Consider the following 22088-nt stretch of genomic DNA (forward strand, 5'->3'; position numbering starts at 1 on the left):
CGAGGGAGGTTGGAGTTAGCAAGAAGAAAGTGATAAAACTTATTTACGATGGCACAAACGACCTCCGATGACGGTGCAAACATTTTCCTAGCGAGGACTGTTGCATAACCTTAGCAGTTTCAATTTTTATTTTAAATGCACGAACTAGCTTAGGTCAATCCAACTTGTTGGTTCATCGGTATAACCACTTAATAGGGCGAGTCACATTGATTAGTTTACACCAATTTGATTGCATGTCCAATCTAATGTCCTGCTCGATCCATCTACTACTCTGGATCCTAATCCAACAGGTGGATCTGATTATTAAAACTATGATAATTAGTAAAACCCTGGGTCTCACTTGTTATTTATATTATCATATCAAAATTATTTATTCAAAAAGCCTTTTCCTTTTCAATTCTCAACGACACTCACTAAAAAATATTTGATGTTTCTCTCTCTCGTCTTCTTGTATACTTATTCCTTTTTTTTTTCTTATATTGATTGATTGCTTCATTCTTGATCTTTTTCTAATTTGGTGTCATTTCTCACTTTTGATTTGGTTAATTATTCTTTTGTATCATTCTCGACACATCTGCATCATTTTCACTGTCACTCTGCCATGCTTGATGCTTTGTCACATGCACGACTTATACATGGAGATTTTCTTTCACTTCGGGTGACTTCTAACATGCCACAATTGAGAAAGTCTTGCCCGGTGCAACATTATTAATAATTGTTGGATTCATCTAATATGCACATTTATATCGTATACCCGCCATACCAGATCATTCCTCTTCCAAATATCACAAGCAATAAGTCTCCTCCTCAACGCCCACCGCCATCACACACCACGTCGAACTTGAGGGTGAATCGTCGTCGAAACTAACGTAAAACACTATTTGTGGTGATTTTTGTTTACTGTATGCGACGCTGTTCCTTTTTCCTTCCGTCTTTGTTTCCTTCTTCTTGTTTGGTCATACAGCGACAACATCACTCACATCACCACCATTCTAAATCAAAAATCCCTTTTTGTGTGTTGACCTAAATCAGAAACAATGGTCGGGTTCCAACACCGAGGTGGGTGCAGAGTGACGCCATGGTCATGTGTGTGACGGTGGTGGTTTGGGTTGTGGGAAAGAAGACCCACGATGACCACCTACAACTACCTACAACTGCAAATCATAAAAAACCCAACATGGAAGAGAGGAAAGGGAAGAAGGAGTGGAAGAAGCAAAGGAAAAGAGAAAAAAATAAAATACGGGCCACGTTACTCAATTAAACTAACGATTTCATGATAAAAAGATGCACTATAGATTAGACTAACGATTATTAATAATGTTGCGTCGTGCAAGATTTTTTCAACTGTAGCACGTTAAAAGTTGTGTTCACTTTGAGAACTTTGTCATTTCCTTCATAGAAAACCTCTCCACCTACACCACCAACGATAGACAATAATCTTTCGAACACAACTCACAACTTGTACTCTCCAAATAGCAATTATTGTCCAAATCAATAAAAAGTAAATAATTAATAAATAAAAAATAATAAATAGTTAATAATTTATTTAGTAAAAAAATATTTATTAATTAATCAATATATGCTAAACCCAGTACCTATAAATCGAGAGCATTTGAATAATATCAAAGAAAGTTTTTTTTTTTTTCTGAAAAATCCTCTCCTATTTTTGTTGCTCAATTTTAAAACAACACGAAAAACACAAGACACGATCCTACGTGTCCAAAATCAAAGCCAAGCCACCTTAGCAAGCCACGTTGACACGGCTCCTACAGTCCTCAATAAGATTTTTTTTTATATAAATATAATATATACTTCAAGAAAATTCATTTATTACAATCATTAAATACTTATTCTCATTGTTTTTGTTTTTTTATCTAATGGTTAAGATTATTTATTTATTATAATTTTTAGATCTTAAAAAAATAAATAATAAAAATTAGGAGTCACTTCTAAAGTAAATATATTTCTCTTCTTATAAATAACTAGAAGAAATAAATTTTTTAAATAGTAAAAATAAAAGTTAAATATAATTAACAAAAAAATAATAGAATAAAAAAATAATAATATAAAAGTAATGAAAAATTAATAAAAGATAGAAAAAAATAAAATTTAATGAATAATTTAAAAATAAAATTATTCAATAAAATATGTACATCAAGTTTCATAATTTTTAATAATTATAAATTAATAATTAAAAATATATTTTTATATTTATTACCGCTCCTTAATATTTTCGCTTCACTTGGTGGATGTGTCAAACAAGAGGCGAGATCTATGTTTCTCGTCTCGTCATTGTAGACGCCAGTTCAATTCCACTCCCTTTCTCTTCCCTCGTTTTATTCGTGTCAGAACTTCAATTTCCCGTTTCGTCTCCACGTCTTTCTCTCTCTCTCTCTCTTCGTTTTGAAGAGGGTTCAAGTCTTCTCTTCCGCTGCTTCCAGATCTCGCAGCAGCCATTTGGATCCTACTCAAGCTCCTTCTCACTCTTCACTCTTCCACTCTCCATCCACGAATTCAATTCGCCGGTTGCAGATCCGATTCTTCGATTTTCACTTCCTCGATTCAAGCCACTATGGCGGCCGCGAATGCTCCGATCACCATGAAAGAAGCCCTAACTGTGAGTTCTGGCTCTCCGTCAATTTTCTATTCCCGCGAACTTTGTGTTTCTCTGTTTATCGAGATCAGTTCACAGTTATAGCTGTGGAATCAAGAACTAGAACACTTGCTTTTGCAGTATAATCGGTCAATTTTGTTCTGCAAGTTCAGTATGCTGCAATTTAGTTTACTAGTTTGCATAGGTGTAGTATGCTCAGATCTGAGTTTTTTTTTTTTTTTTTTTTTGCTTTCTGAACTGGAAAGTGAGAAGCATAATTGTTCGTTGTTGCTGATGTATTCTTTTCCTAGATAGTGAATTGAGTTGTTTGATTTGTGTGATCTGATTTGTGATTGCAGTTGCCGAGCATTGGCATCAATTCGCAATTCATCACGTTCACGCACGTGACGATGGAATCGGATAAGTATATATGTGTTCGAGAAACCGCTCCACAGAATAGCGTGGTTATCATTGATATGAACATGCCAAATCAACCTTTGAGGAGGCCTATAACTGCGGATTCTGCTCTTATGAATCCGAATTCTAGAATTCTCGCTTTGAAAGGTAAGATATGTTTCATAATCTTCTCCTGAATTTGTGACTTGTGAGTTGCACCTTGGTGTTGATATGAATTCTCTTTGGATATAAAAATCCATTGGAAGCTTTCTTTCAACAGTTTTTCTTTCTATTTTTACTTTTGCTTCCTTTAGTTGTATTATTTTTGTTGACGAGATTGTTGGATGAAATGAAACAAACTGCTTAATTTTGACTTGAAGCATTTGAGCACGTCTAGTCATCCACAATATATCTACTTCTAATTCCGTGATTATTGAACTGCCTCTAGCACTGTCAGTTACTTTATATGCACCCTGATCGCTAGGGCCACAGAGCTGTGAAGCAGGGATCTTTGATTGGTTTGAGAAGCTGAAATAAATTGGCATCCTTATTTTAAATTTTATATATAATATATAATTTTCTTATGATATAATGAAGTTAAAATGTCATGTTTTTAAGTGGAAAAAAGGTATTGTACTTCTGCTCTCACTCTTCTACAAGAGGATACAAGGAGGGACTCTATTAGATGAGGGATTTATTTATGTAGATACTAGAAAGAAATTATGTTTAAACTATGACTTTATTCTGGTTAGTTTTAATAAAAGTATATGAACATTATCTGAAGGAGGGACTCTATTAGAGCAAATTTCTGTAGTAATCTAAATTATATAGTCAGACTTTGGTTCAATGAAAATGTCAAAATGTCTTGGGACCAATTCTGACCTGTAAACTGTATTTTCAGTACCTCTGGTACTCAATTAATATAGATATTATTTTTGCTGATAAAAAAAATGAACATTATCTGAAAAAGAATTTTTTTCCATTTTTTTTTACTATTGCTAATATATCTATATATCTATAATCCCCAATTTCACATTAGGCCTATTAGATGTTGCAGTCCTACATATTTTCCACGCTGTTATCGTTTGACCGGGTTTTCAGTAAAAAAAAATAAAATTATTGGTATCAAGATGAGCTGCAATGTTCATATAGACCATAATGCTCCCAAATTTCGAGCAGTCTGTTAAGTTTTTAGTTTGTTGTGCGTGCGCTTCTGTTGCTGCTTTTGAAATATTGTTTACTTTTGGATTATCTTCACTTACAAGTTACATCATTCTCTTGAAGCCCAACTGCAAGGGACTACTCAAGATCACCTACAAATATTTAACATTGAGATGAAAGCAAAGATGAAATCATATCAGATGCCTGAGCAGGTAACCATTACGCACAAGGACACATATATTGTAACATAATAGGTCCAATATTGTAACATATATTGTTAATCATGTATAGGTAGTTTTTTGGAAGTGGATTAGCCCCAAAATGTTGGGTCTCGTAACACAGACCTCTGTATACCACTGGTCAATTGAAGGTAAGATGATAATTTGCTCAACTAAATATTTTTGTGTTATACTATATTTTCCAGTTCACATATTCTTTACAGTGTGCTTGTAGTTTCTGCAAATTGTTGACTGGTACATGGTTCATGATCTATATAACTTGTAGGTGACTCTGAACCTGTTAAGATGTTTGAGAGAACAGCAAATTTGGCAAACAACCAGATAATTAATTATCGATGTGACCCTACAGAAAAATGGTTGGTCTTGATTGGTATTGCTCCTGGTTCTCCTGAGGTATATCTCTGGTTCCTATTGTAGTCATTGTTATCAATCACAATAGCACCACTATCGCATGCTCATGCTATTGACCATAGTTAGCTCTCATGATGTAAATACATTTTTAATTTTCAACTTTAATTTAGGCTTTTCATTCAGATATTAAAAGTTGTCTTTATCTATGTTTCTGCTGGCTTTATCTGTGTATAATTGTACAAGAATTGTGATCTTTTTACCATGAATTTAACAAGCCTGATCTATTTTGGTTTATTTCTCCATATTATTTTGCATTGTAGAGGCCGCAATTGGTAAAGGGAAACATGCAACTTTTCTCTGTGGATCAACAACGTAGTCAGGCTCTTGAAGCTCATGCCGCATCATTTGCCCAATTTAAAGTGCGTTTTTTTACTTTTCTCTTCATTTTCCCTTAATTTTCATTTAATATTTCCTGAATAATTGTATATATGCTACTGTGTTGGACAGGTTCCTGGGAATGAAAACCCTTCTGTTTTGATTTCTTTTGCCTCAAAGACACTTAATGCTGGCCAAGTTATATCCAAATTGCATGTTATTGAACTCGGTGCACAACCAGGTTTGCATATTTTTAGCTCATTCACATTTATCTCTAATGTATCTATTTTATGGGCAACTTATGTTTTGTAGACAAATCTGTCTTGTATGCTGATTTAGTTCTATCTCTCTACTTGACGAATTTTAATTTTCCTGGTAAATCAGAAATTGAAATTAATTATTTGTATCAATGTGCATTTATCATTCCTGATCTATAACTCAAGGTGAAAAGGTCATATGAATGACAATAATGACCCCTTTTTGAGGATGCCTGTAGAATGGCACCTTCAACATTGAACTGAAAATATAACTTTCATAAACTTTTATCTGTGGATGTATTACACTGATCCATGATGAAGGAAGAGGCTACTCATTATTGCCAATAACTTATGTACATGAAATGTATTATATTTTTGTTGTTAGGCCATACTATGAGGATTGTTTTCCATTTCATACCCCATGCGTTTGAATGATAGGAAAAATTGATTATGTGACTAACAATTATCTTGTTTTTTTTTTTGCAATTATATTGTATTTTTATGTTGGGTTTTCAATTGTAACTAGGTGTGGGCCTGCACTGTTGCACAGATTTTAAAAAATCAAAATGTGGAATTTTTATAAGAAATAAATGAAAAAGGAAAAAATAGTTTTCTACCATCCAGCAGCCAACATGTGGCAAGGTGCTGGACAGTTTTTATTAAATATATAGATGATAAACATGTGTAAGTGTGAAATTTTAAGGTAGATGAAGCCGTAAATATTTACTAGATGCGGGTATTATGAAATTAAACAGTGTATATCATTGTATCACCTGTGATTGAATTGATCATCCTTCTGGAGTTTGAATTATTAGAGATGTAATATAAAATCATTCATGTGTTTCTTCACCTAACTGCTCAAGCTTTTGAGATAGTTGGTATCAAAGCATCTATAATTAAATGGTCTAGAGTTCTATCCTTGCTGTCCCCATTCTTCTAAGAAAAAGTTGAACTTCAGCACAGGATAGGTGGGCCTCTCTTCATTATCCATGCTTCAAGCCCAAAGGGCTCTAGCATGAGGGGGCATGTTGGAAACATAATATGAAACCATTCACACATCTTCACTTCACCTATCAAGTTAAGCTTTTGCCATAGTTGGTCCATGACAAACATTACTGATTTGTTGGCAGGGAAGCCATCATTTACAAAGAAACAAGCTGATCTTTTCTTCCCCCCAGATTTTGCTGATGATTTTCCAGTTGCCATGCAGGTAGAGAAATTGCTTGTATTTGTTGTTCATTTTATAAATAGTGTAAATATTTGATTTCTACTTTGGTTTTTGGCAGATATCCCACAAATACAATTTGATTTATGTGATTACGAAACTTGGCCTACTATTTGTCTATGATTTGGAGACAGCTACTGCTGTATATAGGAACAGAATCAGTCCAGATCCTATATTTTTGACCTCAGAAGCTACATCTGTGGGAGGCTTTTATGCCATAAACAGGAGAGGCCAGGTTTTATTGGCTACTGTTAATGAACAAACCATTGTGAATTTTGTCAGTGGCCAAGTATGTTTCTGACCTTGTTATAACTTTTTTGTTGTAAAGTGGGGTATGAAATGGCATTTTTACAAATTCCATTTGGTTATTATCACAGTTAAACAATTTGGAGCTAGCAGTTAGTCTTGCCAAAAGAGGAAATCTTCCTGGTGCTGAGAAGCTGGTATGTCAATTTTTTTTTTCAAGGGTGTTTTTAGTGAGATTAAAAAAACTTGGATGCATTGTCAATTAATTTCTTGAGGGCATTTGTTTCACAAAATGATATTGTATTCCCAAGAATCACATTCCTAGGAATATTATAACCAGGAATGTTATTCCTGGGAATACTTAAAAGTACATTTGACTAGATTTTAACATTCCTAGGAATATTTTTAAAACTTAAAATAATTGAAAATAAAAAATAGAGTTGGAATGGAAGAGTTATAGTTGGGTTAGAAAATAACTTCCCATATTCTCATGGGAATATAAATTTCCCACCCCTTATCATAGGAATAGAAATGACTTGAATTATTGTATATAACCACTGTCCTGGGAATAAGTAATACCCAGGAACATTTTTTAAAGCTCGTAACATACATGGAAATACTACATAAGTTCACATTTCTGGGAAAGAGATTTTAATCCGTGAAACAAACACACTATTGGGCTTTCATGTAGCTGATAAATGCTTACTTGCATGAAGTTTGGTTACAAACTACAATAAAAAGTGCAATACTCTGATGAGTAATTGTTAACTCTTCTTTGTAGCAGACAGCCAGACACTTATTCAGTTTACTTCATCAATGCAATCTACACTGTTTAATCTCTTTCTCTCTCTCTCTCTCCCTCCCTCCCCCTCTCAATATATATTTCTAAAATATTTGATATTGATCAATTGATTGCTATGTTTAGCTTCTTAAGAAATGCTCTCTCTTGTTATTGTATTTTTGGTTCTTTTATTCATGAATATGATGTCCATATTTGTTGACATTACAGGTAGTGGAACGTTTTCATGAACTGTTTGCCCAAACAAAATATAAGGAAGCTGCAGAGCTTGCAGCTGAATCTCCACAAGGAATCCTTCGAACTCCTGACACAGTTGCCAAATTTCAGGTTTCTTGATAAGATGTTGCTATCTGGGAATTTTCTCTTGCTTTTTTAGCTACTTCATTCACAGAGATTCATTTTCTGGTTGTTTACTGTTTGCCTTTAGGTGATGTCCTTTTGTTTGGTCAATTAGTTATAATGTTTAAAATGCCATTATCTGCTTTATGTGGCAGAGTGTTCCTGTGCAAGCTGGGCAAACTCCTCCTTTGTTGCAGTATTTTGGAACACTTTTAACAAGGGGAAAGTTGAATGCCTTTGAATCATTAGAATTGTCACGGTTGGTTGTGAACCAGAACAAGAAAAATCTGTTGGAAAATTGGTTGGCAGAGGACAAGCTTGAATGCAGTGAGGAGCTAGGAGATCTCGTTAAGGTTGGGTTGCATTAAAATTTTGAAAAATTCAATATTATTTTGTTATTTATAACTTTGCTTGTACTCTATCTTTCTAATTGTCTCCCAAAAATATAGGGGTACTGATTCTCATCTAGCCTGTTTATTGTGAAATGTTGTATTCTATTAATTTTTACAAGCATGCTCCCTTGTAGACTGTGGACAATGATCTTGCTTTAAAAATATATATCAAAGCCAGAGCTACTCCAAAAGTTGTTGCTGCATTTGCTGAGAGGAGGGAGTTTGACAAAATTCTGATTTACTCTAAACAGGTGCCTGCTTACTTATCAAAGAATATTGAAGTTTAATCCATAGAATAATTTAGTGCTATTATGGCATGCATAGCATTTTGTCACCCTGTATAATTATAATTGCATGTATTGCCCTTTCATTTTACTGTAAATGTTTGGTCCTGAACATTGTATTACTTATTTGTTGCTATAGGTTGGGTACACACCTGACTACCTCTTCCTTCTGCAAACAATTCTCCGGACAGATCCGCAGGTGTGAGAGAAACCTCTGCAGTTTATATTATATAATTTTTTTAGTTGAACCTGAACCATTTCTTTGTAGCTCCCCTTATTCTCTGTCTCCTTGTTATATCTGTTGACAATGTCTGCTGACAGTTACCATTTTCATTTTGATTTGCAGGGCGCTGTTAATTTTGCATTAATGATGTCTCAAATGGAGGGAGGTAGCCCAGTTGATTACAACACAATAACTGATCTCTTTCTTCAGGTTGATTATATGTTGTGATTAAGCAATTATGATGAATATTAATATGATATTTTTTTTCATGATCATTGATTTAGTACTGAATGGTTCTTGAAATTATTGTTATTTTCATTTTGGTTACTTTCTGCTCAGAGAAATCTGATCCGAGAGGCTACAGCTTTTCTCCTGGATGTTTTAAAGCCAAATCTACCAGAACATGGGTTCCTTCAGACAAAGGTGTGTGGCCTTTGTTTCTCATCCGTTATGGGCATTCTACTCTGAAAATTCTTTCTTTGAACTGTTACGATCTTGTGAATTGCTGTTCAGGTGTTGGAGATAAATCTGGTGACTTTCCCCAATGTTGCTGATGCAATATTGGCTAATGGCATGTTCAGCCATTATGACCGTCCTCGTATTGCCCAGCTTTGCGAAAAAGCGGGCCTTTATGTGCGAGCTTTGCAAGTAAGGACTCTCCAAATGTGTTTTATTCTCGCACTTTCTCTATGTTAGTCTTAAAGTCAAACCCTTTGTTGATTGCATTATTCTTGGTGCAGCATTACACAGAATTACCAGACATCAAACGTGTGATTGTTAATTCACATGCAATTGAACCTCAGGTTTATGTGCTGTTCTGCTTTTAATCTATTTTAGTGTTTAACAATTAAAACCCATTGTGTGAGCTTTTAAAATACCTACTCATTATGTGGTTGTTACAGTCACTTGTAGAGTTTTTTGGTACACTGTCAAAAGAATGGGCATTAGAGTGCATGAAAGACTTACTGCTGGCCAATCTCAGGGGCAACCTACAGATCATTGTGCAGGTATGGTGGTGTCATTGTTTTCTATAACTTGGAACTTCTTAAATAATTGTTGACAAAGCTTTCGTATGTGTTCAGGTTGCTAAAGAATATTGTGAGCAATTGGGTGTTGATGCCTGCATAAAACTTTTTGAGCAATTTAGGTCATATGAAGGACTGTACTTTTTCCTTGGATCATACTTGAGCTCCAGGTAATCTTTCATTTGGAAAAAAAAACTTGTTTTTCTGTTGGTAATAGACCTCATTTAATTGAGATATTATCCAATGTATTTCTGCTGATGTATGTTCCTCTAAATAATATGGAACAGTGAGGATCCTGATATTCACTTTAAGTACATTGAGGCAGCGGCAAAGACTGGTCAAATCAAGGAGGTTGAGCGTGTGACAAGAGAATCAAATTTCTATGATGCTGAGAAAACCAAAAACTTTCTGATGGAGGCTAAGCTTCCAGATGCACGGCCTTTGATTAACGTTTGTGATCGTTTTGGATTTGTTCCAGATCTAACACACTATCTATACACAAACAACATGGTTCGCTACATTGAAGGCTATGTTCAGAAGGTATAATAGTAGCTTTGCTTATCTCATGATTGCTATCTACTCTTTTTCTCTGCCTATCTAAAACTTTGTGCCTTTCTATACAGGTGAACCCAGGGAATGCACCTTTAGTTGTTGGGCAGCTGCTAGATGATGAGTGCGCAGAAGATTTTATCAAAGGCTTGATCCTTTCTGTTCGTTCATTACTGCCAGTGGAGCCCCTTGTGGAGGAATGTGAGAAGAGGTGGTGTTTGCCCTTTGATCCTAAGTGTTATTGCTTTGCGTTCGTGTTTCTTATTTTATCCTGTGGCTTTTTGATATGCAGGAATCGGCTTCGTTTGCTCACACAGTTCTTGGAACATCTTGTAAGTGAGGGAAGCCAGGATGTACATGTTCACAATGCACTGGGTAAAATTATCATTGATAGCAACAACAACCCAGAACATTTCCTCACAACCAACCCATACTATGATTCTCGAGTTGTGGGCAAGTATTGTGAGAAACGTGATCCCACCTTAGCAGTTGTAGCTTATCGGCGAGGACAATGTGACGATGAACTTATCAATGTCACCAACAAAAATTCTTTGTTCAAACTGCAAGCAAGGTTTGTGGTGTATATTGGCTCCTCTAAAGTGAGAGTATACTTTGCAGGATAAAGTGTAGTTACAACCATTGATTATTGTTATTATTGTTACAACTTCGAAGTTTGCTGTACTTGTATTTTATCATATTCTCAACCATGAATTTTCTAATCAATGGTTATAACTGCACTTTATAGTTTAAAGTATACTCCGTCACTTTAGAGGAGCTCTATTTGTGGTCCTTAATCCACCAAATCAATTTTCTTTAATTCAACATTCACATACTTATATTTTGATGACAGATATGTTGTTGAGAGAATGGATGGTGATTTGTGGGCTAAAGTTCTTGATCCTGATAATGAATATAGAAGGCAACTTATTGATCAGGTTGTATCTACTGCTTTGCCTGAAAGCTCAAGCCCTGAGCAAGTTTCTGCAGCTGTTAAGGCTTTCATGACAGCCGATCTGCCTCATGAATTGATTGAACTTCTTGAGAAGATTGTGCTTCAGAATTCTGCATTCAGTGGAAACTTTAATTTGCAGAATCTTCTTATTTTGACAGCAATAAAGGCTGATCCATCCAGAGTTATGGATTATGTTAATAGATTGGATAATTTTGATGGGCCTGCGGTTGGAGAAATGGCTGTAGAAGCTCAGTTATATGAGGAAGCATTTGCCATTTTTAAGAAGTTCAACTTGAATGTTCAAGCAGTTAATGTGTTGCTTGATAATATTCATAGCATTGATAGAGCTGTTGAGTTTGCTTTCCGAGTTGAAGAAGATGCTGTTTGGAGTCAGGTGGCCAAGGCTCAACTCAGGGATGGGTTAGTAAGTGATGCAATTGAGTCATTTATACGAGCTGATGATGCTACACAATTTTTAGATGTTATCCGTGCTGCTGAAGATGGCAATGTTTACCATGACTTGGTAAAATACTTGCTAATGGTAAGAGGGAAAGCAAAAGAACCCAAGGTCGACAGTGAGCTCATTTATGCATATGCAAAAATTGATAGGCTGAGTGACATTGAGGAGTTCATTCTTATGCCAAATGTTGCTAATCTTCAAAATGTTGGTGACCGGTTGTATGATGAAGCATTATATGAAGCTGCAAAAATCATATTTGCTTTTATATCTAACTGGGCCAAGTTGGCTATCACACTGGTCAAATTACAACAGTTTCAAGGTGCTGTTGATGCAGCAAGGAAAGCTAACAGTTCAAAGACATGGAAGGAAGTTTGCTTTGCTTGTGTTGATGCGGAGGAGTTTCGTTTGGCCCAGATTTGTGGACTCAACATTATTGTTCAGGTAATATGTTGATTTCAGTTTTTTTGATGAACTGTGTATGTGTGTGTATATATATATATAGGAACGTCTTTCTTAATTTCTGATGCAGACCGAGTTCAATTTAGAGAGTTTAAATGATCTGGGTCTTCAGTATGTGATGGTGAAGCAATTTCCCTAAAAGTATGCTGTGAACATGTGAATGCTCATGATTTATGATTGGAAGGGTGTTTTGCTTGGTATTTGAACTTAATGCTGATCTGCTGGTAGTGATCTTATTGAATTTCTAATGCTTATTGCGTCATTTTTTTAATTAATTTTAAAGGTGGATGACTTGGAAGAAGTCAGTGAATATTACCAAAATAGAGGTTGCTTCAATGAGCTAATATCTCTGATGGAGAGTGGTTTAGGGTTAGAACGGGCACATATGGGCATCTTTACTGAGTTAGGAGTTCTGTACGCTAGATACCGCCCTGAGAAGCTTATGGAGCATATCAAACTATTCTCAACCCGCCTCAATATTCCTAAACTCATACGAGCTTGTGATGAACAACAGCATTGGAAAGAACTGACCTATTTGTATATACAATATGATGAGTTTGATAATGCTGCAACTACCATCATGAACCATTCACCTGAAGCATGGGATCACATGCAATTCAAAGATGTTGTTGTTAAAGTTGCTAATGTGGAGTTGTATTACAAGGCTGTTCACTTCTACTTGGAAGAGCATCCAGATCTTATCAATGATGTTCTGAACGTCCTTGCACTTCGTGTGGACCATGCACGTGTTGTTGACATCATGCGGAAGGTAGGATCATTAGTGGTAAAAATTTAATTAGATATTAGTTGTTGCATGCCATAACTCTAATGGGAAACTTCACTTTAATATGCTATAGGCTGGTCACCTCCGTCTTGTGAAACCATATATGGTTGCAGTTCAAAGCAACAACGTATCTGCTGTTAATGAAGCGTTGAATGAGATATATGTTGAGGAGGAAGATTATGATAGATTGCGCGAGTCAATTGATTTGCACGATAACTTTGATCAAATAGGCCTTGCCCAAAAGGTGTGGAAATTTGCTCTTAATTGGAACTATTTTTTTGTTTTAGTTGTGGAAATCTCAGATTATTACTATTACTGTATGATGCAGATTGAAAAGCATGAGCTTCTTGAGATGAGACGTGTTGCTGCTTATATTTACAAGAAGGCAGGTAGGTGGAAGCAGTCTATTGCTTTGTCAAAGAAGGATAACCTTTACAAAGATGCCATGGAGACAGCCTCACAATCTGGCGAGCGTGAACTTGCTGAGGAGTTGCTTGTTTATTTCATTGATCAGGTGCTAAATTCAGTTTCAAACTTCATATATAATTCATTTTCTTGCAATATCTTGTTTGATTAGGTTTACCATTATTCTTGGATAATGTGTTTTGTTTAATTGTTATAATGTCATGCTTCGTACATGTCTATGCATACATAGCTACTCTTCAACCTTCTTTGTAGCAATAGTTATTGCATACTAGTGGGACCTCTTATAATATGTGTAATTCGAAGTCATACAGAGAAATTATTTGATTCCTGGAGTTATTAGTATTTTCTTTTTGTCAAAGCCCAGTGGCTGGTTTGTTCTGCAAGAGCATGCTAGTCTTACAATCAAAACTACTGATTGAAGGATTGTCAAATTGTCATTCAAGCTTCTTACCTAAGGGTTCAATCTTTTTTGTTTGTCCTCGGGAGTGATAGTATTTCAATTTATTTATTATATGCATATAATTGAGATTTCTAAATTTTCTTTTCATATGCTTATGCAGGGAAAGAAGGAATGCTTTGCCTCATGTCTATTTGTTTGCTATGATTTGATACGGGCAGACATTGTTCTTGAACTAGCTTGGATGCACAATATGATTGACTTTGCTTTCCCGTATCTATTGCAGGTTTGCATTTATTTTATGCTGCTAATTTGTATCACCTGTAGTTAGAATTTTATGTTTCATGATTCAATGTGATTCAGCTAGCTATTGATTTGTAAAACAAGATTTGATCATATACTTTGCAAAGTCTGATAGTTTATGATGGGTTGCAATTTTTTCAGTCTATTTGAACTACTTTTTTGGTGAAACAATTTAATCTTCCTCTTTATTTATAAGATCAACTTATATGTAAGCACTTATTCAATAAGTATTTGATTGAACAGTTTACCCAAATGCACAATTAGTGGTGCTTAGCTTGTGAATATTGTGGTTGGTCTTATGTACTTGCGGTATTACAGAGGTTATGTGAGCAAGCAAATCTAGGTTGACTATGCAGTTAATTGTCTTCTCCAGCCTTCCATTGAGCTGAAATGGATCTATTTATTGCCATCTTATCTAGAGGTTTCTCTCATCTTCATTTTTTTTTTGCTGTTGTAGTTTATTCGTGAGTACACTGGCAAAGTCGATGAACTGGTGAAGGACAAAATTGAAGCACAAAATGAAGTGAAGGTTAAAGAGCAAGAGGAAAAGGATGTAGTTGCACAACAGGTAATTATTTTATGTTGTGCTGTCAGCAGTTTGAGTGTTCAGAAATGTTTGTTGTTGATAAATCCTCTTCTTTCGCATCCTTCATCCTCAACATTCTCAACAGATTGAACATTAGAGTAGTACTGATATGAATGAGATGTGCTTTTTGTTGCAGAACATGTATGCTCAATTGTTGCCTCTTGCTTTGCCTGCACCACCAATGCCTGGAATGGGAGGCCCAGGAGGTATGGGAGGAGGCTTTGCTCCTCCCCCTCCAATGGGTGGACTGGGGATGCCCCCAATGCCTCCTTATGGCATGCCTCCCATGGGCAGCAGTTTTTGACAAGTTTAGCATGAACTTGGCCCCTGTGAAGAGCAATGTAGGAACTTCGAAGTTTTGTGTAGAAGAATATCTTGTGTGATTTGGATGCAGCATTCTTTCTTTGCTTCGGGTGGCGGTGGGAGATCCCAATTTAAAATAATGTGAAGTTTCTGTTTAGATTGTGTCATAATAGTCTTGTAAGTTTATTGTTTTTTCTGGGTTGTAGTTGAGGCATTTTTTGGGCTGTTGGTTCTAGCTAACCGATAAATTTCTGTATTCTACCATTTTTCTTGTATTAAATGAGTTAGTCCTAGGTAGACCAAACAAAAAATGAATTGCTCCTAGTATATATACGAAATTTACCGACTTTAACAGCCAGCTTTATATGTGCATGCTGTGGCCAAAATTTCCTCACTTGATGTGGATCACTTGATGTGGAAGCTACCTGATTAAATCCTGTTGACATGCTGCTTTTCACATGCGTTTTTTTTTTCCAGTTTATTGTGATTTAATTTCATGTTTAAGCGTAATTATAATAAATAGACACTTTTTTGGTCCATAAGCTCATTCCTTTGTTAGTACTGCTTATTCTCTTGTTACCTGACACATTTGGGCCCCAATATTTTTAGGAAATCGTTTTCAGAGTCATGTATAGTGTATCGTGTATGTGGAAAAAAATTAATTATGGAGGCACCCTTCTTACCCCGTTTCAGCAGATCCATGCTACACCCTTGTAGACATGTTTATAGAAAAACCACACACCCACGTATTAGTGTTCCTTGAAAAAACACAAACTTATATATGCAGCTATATTTTGCTTTTTGTTTTATCAACACCTCATATTCTCAACACTTATTTCAGTTATTTGAAAGCGTTGCTATAGCTGACTTGGGTTCCAAATGGCGCTACCTTTGAAATCTAAACACACGTGTTTTGTTTTGTTTTTTTTTGCAAATAAGGTTAACAAGCATGGTAGTTGTTTGGTTTGATATAAATATAGTCTTTAAACATGAGAATCCTAATTTGGAATGTTTTTTTGAGTTGGTTAAATTTAGATAGAAAACATACTTATCCGAATGATGAAGAATTTCTCTTTTTCTTTCTATTAATGGTCAATAAATTTTGTGGAATGTTGGAAGGTGTTGTGGAGTGAAAAGCATAACATATTTGAAAATACTATATACGTGCAGTAATGGCACTGCGGTGAGATTATTGGCATATGATTGTAGACTTGTAGTCAGACTTACTTTCTATCCTGTATATGGGTTGGAAGTATACCTTCTTGTATAAGATACTTTTTTTTAGGCTGACAAAAAAAACAATACACACGTATCATTCTCAGCAATAATTAGTGTTGCTGCATATATAAGGTTTTTTTTCGCAAGAAAAATAGTCATTGTGATAAACCTTAACTTAGACTGTTATTTTAAGAACAATTAAGTTAACATTTTTAAGTATCTATTGTCCAGTAAGTACTAAAATCAATTGTAGGAGTCTGCAAAAATTGGTTCGGTAAAAATATTTAACCGAATCAAATGGTTTTAATAGATTTAATTCTTAAATTCAAATTGACGAATTGTCTTGTCAAACTAGTTCAAAATTGAATTACTTTTAAAAAACCGAGTCAGAATGAAATTGATTTTAAATTTATTTAAGAGTTGAACTGGTTCCAAGTTGGTTCAGTGATTGACACTATGAGAGAATAATTTTTTGTACATGGATAATTAAACCTTATAAAAAAAAAACAAATTCAGTCATAAGTAAAATGAATATCTCTTGTAGAAATAATCCGATTCTGACGGAAGATGTTTTTAGAACAATTTAATTCTTTTTTACAAATCAATTTAGCTAAAACTCATTTGGTTTGTTCTAATTGCTAATCGGTTTGGTCTGATCCCATATTTTTGGACACCCTTAGTCGTTGATATATGTATTTATCCCAAAAATAAAAATGAATTAACGGAATAAACATTCACTTGGTCTATTGCCTCTAAGTCAACTTTAATAGGTTAACATTATGTAAAATTATTGAAATATCCCAACAACAAATAAGGCTAGGGAGATAAAATTAAATACTTTACTTGGTTTACCATTGCTAGCGACAATTAATGTTTGTTGGTATTTACGTATCTTTTTCGAACAACTATTAAAGTTATAGGCATTGACTTGATCTACCGTTCCAGGCAACAATTAGTATGACAAACCTGTATATGTATGTGTCTTTTCTTGACAATTGTTATACGGCAATAATATTCTCATAATTATCTTAACAAAGAATAATGAAGTTCCATAAATAGTTGTGTTGCCTACATCGTATGTATGATTTTTTTTTTCACGACAAGCTAATAATTGTGTGCTATTTTCTATGGATTTTAATTATCGTTGGCATGAGTCTATCTTTTCCTGGCAAGTTTGTTGCGGAGAAAATAATCTTTTCATCCAACTAACTTGTAAACATGATTAAAATGTGTGCTTAATTATATTTGACAGCACATGCGATGTAATTTTACATATTTATCTTTCAAACGTTACTTGAATTCCAAACAAAGAAAATCAACTCCCCTGTATATCCTTCCCTTTCTTTGAAAATTTTCACTTCCCACTCATGGCATTCACTTAAAAATATCCAACATATATAACACTGTGCAGAGACTAAAAAGGAAGGAAAAGTTAAATAACAAAAATACTGACTTGAACGATAGATATCGAATTTTAGGATAAAGTAGAATCAAATGGTCTTCAACAAAAAAGAAGAAAGAAAGTAGAATCAAATGATTTTTAACCCTCATTTGCAATTACATAATTATTTCCATCTTTTTCAATTGCATCCAATGTATCTCAGCCTTTCCCATTTATGTGTCCATTTTTTTTGCCGTCTACTGATAATTACTCTCCATTGAGCCATTTATTACGAATCTATGATTGCACCTTATCTTTATATTATTTCACCTTTCTTTGACCAAAGGGAGAAGGAAGAGTACATAGGCCTCCGACCGTAATTAGCTTCAGTGTCTATAACACTTTATTTCTTATCATTCTATTGCTTGACAAAAACAAAGATGTGCACCATGGATTAATTATACTGAAATTGTTTTAGTTTAATCAGCAATCTTATATTTGAGTTACTTGTCCTAAATAATCAGAGAAAGAGTTTTATCATTTATAACTATCTAACTATCGTACTTATTTCAAACATGATTGTTATCTCACTTTGATCGTTTTGGTTTGTCACATTTTGATTGTGACACCTTCACTTTCCCCATCATATATAGATAAATATTGTAGATATATGTTTTGAGATTGAGACCCAAAAGCCTAAAATTTCGATAAGATAAAATAACATGGGGTGAGGGAAAAAAGAAGAAGAAAGAAACAAGGAAAGAGATTGAAGAAAAAAAATACGGAATCACAAGAAATCACACAATTTGTATGATATATAATAGAGGCTAACAAAGAGAGTGGTTGGATCATTAGTCGTATCACTCTTTAAGGTGCTATATTATGAGTTACAAATTGTGAGGGCAAATGGGACCCTCCAGTGATTGTAATTGAAGCTTCCTTTGTTTGCTAGCTTGTGCTGTAGACAAACTAAGTAAGCTTTTCAATCAGAGGCCATTAAAGTGTACAAATTAAGCCGCTTTTACTCAGTGGCCTGCTTTCAAGTTCCACCTTTCAATCAAGATATACTTGAGGAATTCACCAGGAAATAATAATTTAAAGTAAATCAAGTTATTAACCTCTCTTCCAGATGCATGCACAATTGGACAAATCCACTTATTTGTTCAATACATAGAGATCGAGTAACTGTAATAAGATGAAATTAACTCGTGTTGGTAGTAATCTTCTAAGTAAATCTCTGTTAACAGTCTCAGTGTGTCATAGGTGTCCTAGTCTTGTAATATAGGATGTTTCTCCTTTCTATTACTTTTTAATCACAAAATAATATAGAGATTGGTAAAATAGGTCCACAAGTTGTCTTAAACTTAATGGACAATCCGTTTATCACTGTTGTTACATCAGGCGTTTGTCTAATTGTACGAACAAATCTTGCATTCTTTTATTTGTGTACAAATGTTCTGTTTCAGTCACCTTTTTCATCTTCCTCATCATGGCAAAGACTAAAACCTCGGCTGGGACAGTTTGTAATAGTACAGAAACTTATGTGATGAAACTTAACCAAATTGAAATTCATTGTTGAAGCCCTTGATAAAGTATATCTTGAATATATTTCACTTTTAGCCCATATCCTAGGCTAAGGCTTAAAATATAGGTGCTTTTTTATTTTTAACTGAAAAAGTGCATATAGATAAGTTTTAAATTGCAGTCTGAGTTGTGGGTCACAATCTTTGACATTATGAGGAATTACAGCAAATGCAGACACAATAGCCGTGAGCTCGAAAACCACATCGAGGTTAAAATTGCAATCCCAAACCATTTTTTTAAAATTAATGTGTAATCTTATGAAGTTAAATTTCAAGATAAGTACTACTAGATCTGGACTATAATCCACATGGTGAGCCCAAATGGTTATGATTGCCATCAGAGCAGACAAAAAACTTAATGGCTATACACCCACATAGAAGAATAAGATACTGTTCGTGCATCCACTACACCAATTACTGTTACTAGGTCAAGCGATTCCAAAGTTCCATACAGTGGTTCCCAAGTCTATTTGCAAGATACTATTTCATTTCTGGTTCAAATTCTTAGTCAGCACGGATACTCATTAAGATAAGCCTGTTTGTTGGGCCAGGCCATACCCTCTTGCTTTTTATTTTGGCTCTTAAACTTGAGAGATTCTTTACAAAGTCTAGTGAGATTTATTAGGGAGGAAAAAAGCAAATTTTCTTGGTGAAGTGACAGGAGGATACAGCCAAAAATGATTTTCATCTGACCCCATTAAAGGTCATTGCATATCACACCAATCACCATAAAAGATAAGAAGAAGATCGCACATTAAGTAAACAGTGTCTCCATGAAATGGGAAATAAAAAGCTCACAAAGCAAGGCACAACAAACATTAGAATGGTTTGTAATTTGTGTATTGTGTTATGTGCATATGGAAAGTTACTACTATTCTGGCTGGCCTCTGGCTCAATGCTACAACTCTGCACCAAACAGTGATCAATTATCTCCTTTTTCAGTCCCAACAACAACACAACAAACACTCCCTCTTGTTGCTTCTTCTTCTTCTGACCATGCAGCAGCATCTCTTCAATTTGGTGAGTTCCCTTCGTGGCCTGCACCCATTGGAGCAGAAGTTAGAGCTGCAAGTGCTTCCAAGAGCCACAGCCAAGCAGAGAAAAGGCGCAGGGACAGGATCAATGCACAGCTTGCAACTCTCAGAAAACTCATTCCCATGTCTGATAAGGTAAATGAAAAAAGAAAAAAGTAAAAAGTAAAAACCATGATGTCTTTCTTTTAATAATTGGCAGTATACTATTTTTTTTGAAAGCTTGCATTGCATACTGTTTTAGACAAGAAGCAAGAAAGTGGAATTGGTGAATTACCTACTATATAATGTATAGGGTATCATTAAGGTAAATAAAATTATATTCAATGCAATAATATGGTGTGATATGATTGACGAATAATTACACTCCTTAAGCATGTGATCAGAGGTCTGATCCTCAAGATTCATACATATAGAATAACATTTGGTAGGACTTAAAGGGAGATCAATTCCTTAAATGAATTTTAATATTTCAAGAGATTAATTTTAGACTCTTGGCTAAAAAAACCGAAGGTTAAAAAAAAAGAAAATCAGATTCGAATTCGATCCACTATAAGTTTGTGGCATTTCGATGTCTGTTTTTTCATGATAGATAGCATAGTCACTTTCAAGTCCATGAATAGCATTACTAGGTTGTATGATATAGGTCATATGGATTTCAATTCCATTAACTTGCCCATCTTTAGAAGAGAAAGAAACTATAAGAATCATAGCATAAATACCTTTACTAGGTTGTAAGATAGGTGATATAGATTTCAATTCCTCTAACTTTCCATCTTTAGTAGAGAAGGAAGCTATAAGAAAAAAGAATTATAGCATGAATAACTTTTCTAGGTTGTATGATAGGCCATATATTTCAGTTCCACTAACTTCCCTATCTTTAAATAGAGAAAGAAACTATAAGGGGTGAAATTTATGTGGTTGCAGATGGATAAAGCAGCATTACTAGGGAGTGTGGTAGACCATGTGAAAGATCTAAAGCGAAAAGCCATGGATGTTGTTAGCAAAGCCGTTACTGTTCCAACTGAAACTGATGAAGTAACAATTGACTACCACCAATCTCAAGATGAAAGCTACACAAAAAGAGTGAACATATTAAAGGAAAACATCATAATCAAAGCTTCTGTTTGCTGTGATGATCGACCAGAACTGTTCCCTGAGCTCATCCAAGTCCTCAAAGGGTTGAGACTCACAGCAGTTAAAGCTGACATAGCCAGTGTTGGTGGCAGAATCAAAAGCATATTGGTTCTTTGCTCAAAGGATAGTGATGAAGATAATAATAGTGTTTGCCTTAGCACTCTCAAACAATCACTTAAATCTGCTGTGAACAAAATTGCTTCGTTATCTGTGGCAACAAATTATCCCTCTAGAAGTAAGAGGCAGAGGTTCTTCTTGCCTTCTCATTACGTACAATAATTCATTGCATTTTTTTTTTTCATTTTTGTTTTTAAATTCTTAGAGGGGTCCTGTCAGTAGGTGAAATTATTGGTTTCATTTTTCAACATTTGGTTACTTGTCAGATACAAAACTAAGGAAAGCGTAAGTGTTAGTTTTGTGCCTCCAATTATGGTAGGTTACACGGAAATTAATTAAAAAGAAGCTGGTTAAACATATTCAAAGACCATTTGTTATGTTACTTCCAAAATAGAAACATGAGCTTAATTACCAATTTCAGCAAGAAAAAGGAGGGGGATTAGGAGAAAATATTGGTAACTTTCTTTATTTGGATTTTATCTAATAAGAAGGATAAT

The 22088-nt window shown here is 34.7% G+C and overlaps 2 protein-coding genes across 2 annotated transcripts; both read left to right on the forward strand.

The window, feature by feature from the left end:
* The first annotated feature begins 2361 nt into the window (after positions 1–2361).
* On the forward strand, positions 2362–15125 carry LOC114399247 (clathrin heavy chain 2-like). Its single transcript, XM_028361398.1, has 30 exons — positions 2362–2617; positions 2953–3157; positions 4274–4362; positions 4442–4520; positions 4655–4782; positions 5061–5159; positions 5248–5356; positions 6503–6582; positions 6659–6886; positions 6975–7040; positions 7853–7969; positions 8137–8334; positions 8508–8624; positions 8797–8856; positions 9004–9090; positions 9220–9303; positions 9394–9528; positions 9621–9683; positions 9783–9887; positions 9963–10075; positions 10193–10445; positions 10529–10665; positions 10747–11025; positions 11305–12307; positions 12609–13094; positions 13183–13353; positions 13438–13623; positions 14096–14218; positions 14693–14803; positions 14958–15125. Exons 1-30 carry the CDS (start codon positions 2573–2575, stop codon positions 15123–15125), a joined length of 5124 nt encoding a protein of 1707 aa, XP_028217199.1. The 5' UTR covers positions 2362–2572.
* A 4903-nt stretch (positions 15126–20028) lies between these two features.
* On the forward strand, positions 20029–21950 carry LOC114399255 (transcription factor bHLH51-like). The gene is made up of 2 exons (XM_028361409.1): positions 20029–20475; positions 21265–21950. Exons 1-2 carry the CDS (start codon positions 20080–20082, stop codon positions 21751–21753), a joined length of 885 nt encoding a protein of 294 aa, XP_028217210.1. The 5' UTR covers positions 20029–20079; the 3' UTR covers positions 21754–21950.
* Positions 21951–22088: the final 138 nt, after the last annotated feature.

The sequence above is a fragment of the Glycine soja genome, chromosome 2, assembly GCF_004193775.1.
Source record: "Glycine soja cultivar W05 chromosome 2, ASM419377v2, whole genome shotgun sequence".
Lineage (NCBI taxonomy): Eukaryota > Viridiplantae > Streptophyta > Magnoliopsida > Fabales > Fabaceae > Glycine > Glycine soja.